The sequence below is a fragment of the Brachyistius frenatus genome, unplaced genomic scaffold, assembly GCF_029030835.1.
Source record: "Brachyistius frenatus isolate BFR_SWC_R1_liver_20210118 unplaced genomic scaffold, ASM2903083v1 Contig_171, whole genome shotgun sequence".
Taxonomy (NCBI): Eukaryota; Metazoa; Chordata; class Actinopteri; family Embiotocidae; genus Brachyistius; species Brachyistius frenatus.
Window position 1 is genome coordinate 545,001 of NW_027210770.1, and position 8,838 is coordinate 553,838.

At 45.7% G+C, this 8,838-nt stretch overlaps 1 protein-coding gene across 1 annotated transcript in view; it reads left to right on the plus strand.

Annotated features, from left to right (window-relative positions):
- ggctb (gamma-glutamylcyclotransferase b) overlaps nucleotides 1-5,881 on the plus strand; it is an 8,503-nt gene extending 2,622 nt beyond the window's left edge. Inside the window, exons 5-6 of the mRNA XM_069717221.1 lie at nucleotides 2,240-2,422; nucleotides 5,765-5,881. Coding sequence (XP_069573322.1) covers nucleotides 2,240-2,404 — 165 coding nt within the window. The 3' untranslated portion in view covers nucleotides 2,405-2,422; nucleotides 5,765-5,881. The remainder of the gene's footprint in view (nucleotides 1-2,239; nucleotides 2,423-5,764) is intronic.
- The last annotated feature ends 2,957 nt before the right edge of the window (nucleotides 5,882-8,838 follow it).

Consider the following 8,838-nt stretch of genomic DNA (forward strand, 5'->3'; position numbering starts at 1 on the left):
CTGTGGATCCCGACACGCTGGAGCTCCTACGGAGCAACACAGCGTTCAGTAAAGAACAGCATCCCCGGTCGAGGAACCCTAATGTGTGTGGACGAATGGGGATGTAATGTACAACCCTGTTTCACAAAAAGTTGGGATGCTGTAAAATGTTAATAAAAACAGAAATTAATAATTTCATAATTATGTGTACCCATATTTAATTGAAAATAGATCAAAGACAACATATGAAATGTACAGATGGAAACATTTTATTGTTTTATGAAAAATATATTCTCATTTTAAATTTGATGGCAGCAACACGTCTCACTAAAGTTGTGACAGGGTCATGTTTACCACTGTGTTGCATCACTTCTTTTAACAACACTCTGTAAACATTTGGGAACTGAGAAGACCAGTTTCTGGAGTTTTGAAAGTGAAATGTGGTCCCATTCTTGCCTGATAGAGGATTTCAGCTGCTCAACAGTTCAGGGTCTCCTTTGTTGTATTTTTCATGTCATGATGCTCCAGAGGTTTTCAATGATTGACAGGTCTGGACTGCAGGAGGCCAGTTTATCAGCGGACTCTTCTACTAGAGAACCATGCTGTTGGAATATGTGCAGAATGTGGTTGGACGTTGTTCTGCTGAAATAAACAAGACCTTCCCTGAAAGAGACGTTGTCTGGATGGCAGCATATGTTGCTCCAAAACCTGAATATATCATTCAGCATTAATGCTTCCTTCCAGATGTTCAAGCTACCCATGCCATGTGCACTAATGCATCCCTGTACCATCACAGATGCTGGCTTTAGAACTAAGCTGATAACAAGCTGGATGGTCCCTCTCCTCTTTAACCTGGAGGATGCAGCGTCCATGATTTCCAAAAGAATCTCAGATTGTGATCCATCAGACCACAGAACAGTTTTCCACTTCACCTCAGTCCATCTTCAATGATCTCGGTCCAGAGAAGGTGGCGGTGTTTCTGGATCATGTTTCTATCTGGTTTCTTCTTTGGAGAGTTTTAACCTGCATTTGTGGACGCAGCGATGAACTGTGTTCACAGACGATGGTTTTCACGAGTGTTACTGAGCCCATGCAATGATTTCCACGACAGAATTGTGTCTGTTTTTAATGAATCTTTTAATGATATTATGAACTGCAGATGATGAAATCCACTAATTCTTTGTAGTTTTACGTTGAGGAACATTATTCTTAGATTGTTGCACTATTTTCCCACACCGTCTTTCAGAGAGTGGTGAACCTCTCCCCATCTTCACTGCTGAGAGACTCTGCCTCTCTGAAATACTCTTTTTTTTATACCCAATCATGCTGATCTGTTGCCAGGTAACCTAATTGATTGTGAGGATGTTCCACCAGGTGATTTTTTTTTTTTAGCATTACACAACTTTTCCAGTCTTTTGTTGATCCTGTCCCAACTTTAAGACATGTTGCTGCCATCATATTCAAAATGAACATATATTTTCAAAAACAATACAATTTCTCAGTTTTAACATTTGACATGTTGTCTTTGGTTTATTTGCAATCAAATATGGGTTTGAGATTTGCAAATCATCGCGTTTTTATTTATATTGTACACAGCGTCCCGACTTTCTCAGAAACGGGGTTGTACACTGTAGCAAGGTTGGTGCTATCGGGGTCTCACCTGGACACAGATGACACGCTCAGTCATAGGTTCAGGTGTAAAATGCTTTTATTTGCCTGGCCCATACACCAATGTACTCATGCAACCACTTCCTCCTCTTCCTCCTTCTCCCCTTTATTAGGGGAGAGCTCATCAGTTCACATCCAGCTCAGCTGTGCTCATCAGTCCGTATTCGGCTCAGCTGTGCTCATTACACCTGCCCAGCACCGTTCCCTGAATCACTCCTCCCACTCTCTACCCCCTGCAGCTGAGCTGACCACACCCCGCCACCACATACACGTTACACATGCAGCCGGTGCTAATGTGCTGTTCAGGCAACAACTGTCCTGGTTGACGATAAGATTTTAGCAGTAGCTCTGAACATGAATCTAGACCGTTTTCACCGCTATACAATGAGTATCTGGCTTCAAGGACTCAGGTTGTTTCTAACTTTCCGTGTTATTTTGCTACAAAGCACAAATGGACCTCAAAGTTTCTAACATCTACTCGCAGCTCACTGTTAATGTCTTGAAGCTCCATGCTGTTGTCAGCAAGAGATTGAGGTATGTGTGACTGCTGAGAATCAGGATTATGTCACTGTGTTGTGATTGTCGGCTGCAGGTGATTGTGATGGGAGCAGAGCAGAACGGACTGCCAAAGGACTACCAGGAGAAACTGTGGACAATCGAGACCAACATGTACGAGGGTCCCCTCCCCGTGATGGCTGAGCTGGAGCGAGCCAGAAGGAAAGCCAAAGAGAGGGCCAACCACCGCTCCGATGCCTGATAATGCAGCACAATCCAGGTCCACTTCTCACTACAGGAAAAGCCTCATGTCAGTACTGTTCACTGGATCTTTACCCGTTTAGCTGAGCCAGCTGCTCTGTCTGTTGGCTAACCTTAATTACAGCTGCGGGGTCTGTGAGTATACGACTACTGTTTATCACTGACCGCATGCAGCATTGATTGGTCTGTGGTCTCACAGGAGTTGGCTGTACAAATGGAGATGATGGAAGCAACTTTAACTGAATACACGTCACCTTAAGGAACGATAGTATAAACTATTTTCTTGTCGGCTTAACAATCCTGCTTTTATGTTTTTATGGTTGAGATATGTTTCACTGTTTTACACACCAACCAAAGTTTGGACAGACCAACTCATTCAAGGATTTTACTTTATTTTTACTATTTTCTAAATGTAGAACAAAAGTGAAGAAATCAAAACTATTAGATAACACAGAATTACGAAGGACTCCCCCACATGCTCTGTACTTTTTGACTCCGACTCCTCCTGATCCATCGCAGCTGGGTTCAGGTCCTAGACTGTGGAGGTCAGGTCATGTGACGCTGTTCCATCACTCAGCCCTCACTAACTCTGAAGGTGTGTTTGGGTCACTGTTAAAGAACGAACGAGGACAAGCAGATGTGATGATATGTCACTGTAGGATGTTGTGATAGCTGTGCTGATTAATTATTACCTTGAATTCTGAATAAATCTCAAATACTGGTACCTGTGAGTAGTCTAAATAAAAATATGTACTTGGTGATACATCCGTGACAGCCGTAGGAAGGATATGGTTATTTGTCCCCTAAAAGTTACAATTTTATTCGTACAGAAGTTGATGATGTCATTACTGCTGAGAGTTGAAGGAATAGAAGGACAACAGAAACTCTGAGAGCTGGTGTTATGCTGAAACCCATCCCCCATCAGATTCTGTGAACTCCCCAGATATTCTTACCCTCATACCTCATGACTAAACCGAACCAACCTGACCAACACCTTCAAGCAGAATCTGATGGGTCTCAGTGCAGAGGGCAGACTGCTGGATGCTACAGTGACTCACTATCGCCCCCTAATGTACAATGAAATGGGATTTAATCCATACAAAGTACGTACACCTTTAAGAAACTTCCAAAGTTTCTGATTGAAACGGTGTTTTGTTTTTGTTTTTTTAACAAATATATTCCAAAGAATTTAACACACAAACCACGACACACATTTAAGTCAGATTTTTCATTCAGGACTTGTTATGGGGTATTTTTACATTGTTGTATTAGCACATTGACTTAAGTACAGGATTTGAATAATTTTCTCCACACGAGCCGGTACCTGCAAACTATTCCAGGTGACGACCTCATGAAGATGATTATGATATTATCAATTCACGACCAAGGACCACGACCTCAAACACTGAGAATTATTTATTGATTATTTGGAGCGATGATGAATGGTTGAGGGAGACGGAGCCGAGGTGAGACTTAGCGGTTTGGGGAATGCTTAGTTGAGGATCCTCTGTGGCTCCTGGGCCTCGCAGATCCCCAAAAAAGCCCTTCTAAGAAAGAAGGGATGCCTGGCCCTTGCGCAGGTCTTTGAGGCTGTGGCGAGTGTAAAGCTGGTAGACTTGGGAGGACCATGGCATTGATTAGGTGGTCTGGGACTCCTCTGCTTGACACAGTAGTGGCTGCTCCGATGCGGAAGGAGTGGTCGGAGAAGGAGTCAGGATTCATTCCGGAGATGATCAGGACTTTCCGGAAGTGGAAAAGGAACCAAGATCGGTTGGCGACGTGGCCTGTTTCGGTGATGAACAACGGTTCGAGGGGAGAAGTTTGCTGGGTTTTTCTGATCTGCAGATAGTATGCTAGAGCTCCGTAAGGGCTCAGATGTGAATTTATTTTAAAGTAGAATATAGGGACCGGGTTGCTCACTTGATTTGTTTTACTCCGTTTGAGTGAATAAGCCAAGCAATTCCCGGAGATAGGATAAAGGTCAGCGACACAAGGGTGGTGGCTAAGGTCGAACTTGGCCAAAGAAGATGTGAATTCTGAGCATCGCAAGAAGCCGAAGAACACGAGTAGAAACATGGACTCCAGTGTGCACGCTAGGTGGGCAGAAAAGTGATTAGAGTGGAGGGTGGCAATGCAGCAGGAAATAAGATCATAGGTTAGCGTAAGACGGCGAGGGGTTGGTGGAGGTACTTGACGCTGGAGGCGTTTAATAAGCAGTGACAACTGGGAAAGCGTTGAAGAAGAGCTGGGGGAACCTGTGAGTATTTTTGCTAAGAAATTGATTCCGCTGAGGTAAACCTTAATGGTGGGTATCTTGATGTGTAGGGTCGAATGGGCATAAGAAATGAAGCTGCATACGGAGGCTACGTCGAAGGAAGGGAACGGAAGGTTAAACATGGTATGGAAGGAGCCGAAAGAATTACAGGCTGTCCAGTAAGTAGAAAGAGTGCTAGGGGCTAAGCTGACGATGATGGCTTGTTGAGATAAAGTAATGAGTTCTGCAATGGTTGGTTTTAGATGAGGAATATCCAAAAATGGCGGTACCGGGGTTGGATCCTTCTCTGCACCTGGGGCCGAAGTTCTGAAAGTCTGGAGAGAGAGAAGCAGGACACAGAGTGAGCGATAGCGTTATGATGACCGGGAACATGTTTAGCTCGGAGAATGAATTGATGAGTGACTGACAGCCACGTGAGACGGCATATGAAAGGCATGATCATGGGTGAGTTTGTTCTGCCTTTGTTAATGATGTCGACTATGACAATATTGTCTGAATGAATGACAATAGACCTTTTTGGCCATTCATGCCCCCACAGGAGAGCGGCAATGACGACTGGATAGATTTCGTGGATGGCTGAAGATGATTGGAGGGAGCCGTGGAGTAACTTACGGAATTCAATGGGCCATTTAGTTGAAAACCATCTTCGACCATAGTGGCCCCCAAAGCCGGTGGAAGGAGCAACGTCGGTATAAAGCTGAATGACTTCTGGGTTGGAAAGGTGGTCATCGTAAAAGAAGTTGATACCGTTCCAGTTGGAAAGGAGGTGCAGCCACAGCTGCATCTCTGCTCTGGAAGGGGTATCGAGGAAGACTGGGTCCAGAAGTGAAGGTGTGGATGATGCACGGGAGAGCAAGTGCGAAAGAAAGGAGCGGCCCTGAGGAATGATGCGCAGGGCGAAGTTCAGGTGACCCAAGAGAGAGAGCGGTTGCTGTTTGGTGTAAGAGGGAGTAAGAAGAAAGTTTTGCAGGAGAAGAATGAGGCGGTGGAGTTTCTCCTCGGGCAAGGAAGCTTGGAACTGGATAGTGTTGAGGGTAATCCCAAGAAACTCCGAGGAGTTTGATGGACCCTCTGTTTTCTCTTCAGAGAGAGGGACACCAAGCTGAACGAAGACTGATTTCGTCATCAAGAGACCATGGGCTGGAGGTGATGAAGGACCAGGAAGTCATCGAGAAGGTGGACCAGATGAGGTATTTTGTGGTTGTCGATGAACACAAGGCTTCTGATAGTTAGTCAAATAATTTAGGGCTGCTCTTGCAGCCGAAAGTGAATTTCACAGTGAAGTAGCAGACGTTCTTCCAGCGGACACCAAAGAGGCACCAGAAGTCTCTATGAATGTGAATGAATTTTAAGGTGCTTGTTATGATGGCTTTAAAAAGCTAGCCACCTCTGCCGGCAAGTTTGATGAGGGAAATGCTGTGTTTTATGGTGGAAAATATTCCACCATAAAACACCTAAAACACCTAAAATATTAGGGAGAACTTTTCACTGGGGATTAAGCTATTTATGCTTGGGATTTGGTCGCCATGGGGGGCTGAGAGGTCAATAATTATGCATTTTTTTCCTGAATATTTCCTAGTTGCTATGCCTACCAGACTGATTCAGAAATTTGGGAATGGTGGTTGGGAAAATGGGCTGATCATGAATCCCTCCTTTACCTCTGTGGCTAGCAGGGAGTTGACTGTGTAGGAGTCCCTCAGGGCAGACTGGAGGTTTTTACACTGGAAGGAGACTGATGGAAATGAGATGGGCCCCGGGTGGAAGCCTTCTAAGAGACCCGTAAGGAGGAAACTGACAAAAGGTTGATCTGGAGGATTTTTGAGAGCTTGTTTTAAAGCATGAACGTTTATGGGGGTTGATGCAGACATGGCTACTCATGGTTTTGTAGGATCATGGGGGCAAGCTGGGCGGGAATGGCCATCACCGCAGGAAGGGCAGGTGTGGAGGTACCTGCACTGGGACATGTTGCATCCGGAATCGTTCAAATTATTGCAAATGGTTTTGCCTCCTTGGAGCATTATTGGTCGGCCTTTCCTATCTGATCCTTGAGGCAGGGGTATGCTGACGCTAGATGCTGCAAATTTATGAATTACGTATTTTGGAGGGGCGTTGGTTGGCGGGTGAGTGGTGGCCGAAGGTTGGCTTTGGGGTTTTAGATTGGTTTGGATGGGGATGGTGCAAGTGGTGTCAGGATGGGAAGGAGCGCCGCATAAATTACAGGGGAGAGCTGGACGGGCAGCAAAAATATGGCAATAGAGTTCCTGGTCGAGGGTTCCCCAGTAGGTGGCCTCATTGAACTGGAGGAGACGGGCTTCAGTTTCGGAAGCGAAGTGGTATTGGTAGAAACCTGTTCCTTTTTTAACGATGAGGCCCTCGTGGCTGTCGATCACTCTTGGTATGGCGTGTTGATTAAGGGGAGGGAGAATAAGTTCTGCCAAGTCGATGTATTTACCAGAAATGATCTGTTGGCGAAGGTTCGCGGAGACTGGAGAAGGTTTTTGAGCCGGTATGTTGGGAGGAGGAATCGCTGATGCCAAGGAGAAGTGCAGGATGTTTGGTTGGAGAGTGGGTTCGGCGGGTGGGAAAGAGGCCAGAGGTGTGATCAATCTTGCAGTGGTTTGTGGGCCCAGCGACCCAGTGCTGGGAACTGCAGCTAAAGGTGACTGGTGGAAAGAGGTAATGTTAGCAGGATGTGAGGATGGCCACCCAGTCCCACTGATGAGGAGGTTGGAGTGAAGCAAGAATGGCAGGCTGAAAAATTGGATTTCCGGTGCTGGCTGGGTGTAATTGCTGGAGCGGGGGAAAGGGAAGGAGGGTGATTGGGCGTGGCTGTGGGACTGCTCAGTTGGAGGGATGGAAAAGAGAGGGGCTTGCAACTGGTGCCAGAGAAGGGAGCAGGAGATGGTTGGAAAGTGGGGAAGGAAGAAATGGTAACTGGCAGTCTGGTGCCAGAAAACAGCGTGGTAGGTAGAACAGAAGAGTCAGGAACAGCCCTCGCAGTGCCGGGGATGAACATGGGAGGTGCCTGAGATAGGGGGACAGAAGAATTGCAAGCTGACAACCCGGTGTCAGTGATGGGTGCTGTAGGTGGATGGGAAAGGGGGACAGAGGGAAGAGGATCTAGCAACCCCATGAGGAGGAACAGCAGAAGTGGAGACTGATGAACCTGAGCTAGAAATTGGGATAGAAGACTGTAGAAGTTGAAAGGAATAGGTGAGGGGAGCCGGCATCCCGGAGCCGCTAGAAAAGATGAGTTTGCCTTAGGTGGTAGAGCGGGAAAATAGGTGACATGGTGCAAACCTGGCAACCCAGAGCTTTGCGGTTGGGATGGCGGGTCTTAAGGGTGTGTGGTGACGTCACGGCCAAGCCTTTCGGATGAAGGTATGTTCATGATTTTTGCCCAACGTGACTTCTGGTAAGTTGTGAGGAGTTGGAATAGCTTTGCTTTATAATCAGAGGTATCCCTTTTTCTTTCAAAGCTCGTTGTAGGTGGACTACGGTCCACAGAGCAATTTAATTGTTTTATGAAAAATATATGCATTTTTTTTATTTGATAGCAGCAACACATCTCAAAAAAGTTGGGACAGGATCAACAAAAGACTGGAAAAGTTGTGTAAAGATTTCAGAGAGGCAGAGTCTCAGCAGTGAAAATGGGGAGAGGTTCACCACTCTGAAAGACTGTGTGGGAAAATAGTGCAACAATCTGAGAATAATGTTGCTCAACGTAAAACTACAAAGAATTAGTGGATTTCATCATCTACGGTTCATAATATCATTAAAAGATTCAGAGAATCTGGAGAAATCTCTGAACACAAGGGACAAGGCTGAAAACCAATATTGGATGGTGGTGATCTTCGGGCCCTCAGGCAGCACTGCATTAAAAACACTATTCTGGAGTGGAAATCACTGCATGGGCTCAGGAACACTTGTGAAAACCATCGTCTGTGAACACAGTTCATCGCTGTGTCCACAAATGCAGGTTAAAACTCTCCAAAGAAGAAACCAGATAGAAACATGATCCAGAAACACCGCCGCCTTCTCTGGACCGAGATCATTGAAGATGGACTGAGGTGAAGTGGAAAACTGTCTTGTGGTCTGATGGATCACGATCTGAGATTCTGTTTGGAAATCATGGACGCTGCATCCTCCAGGTTAAAGAG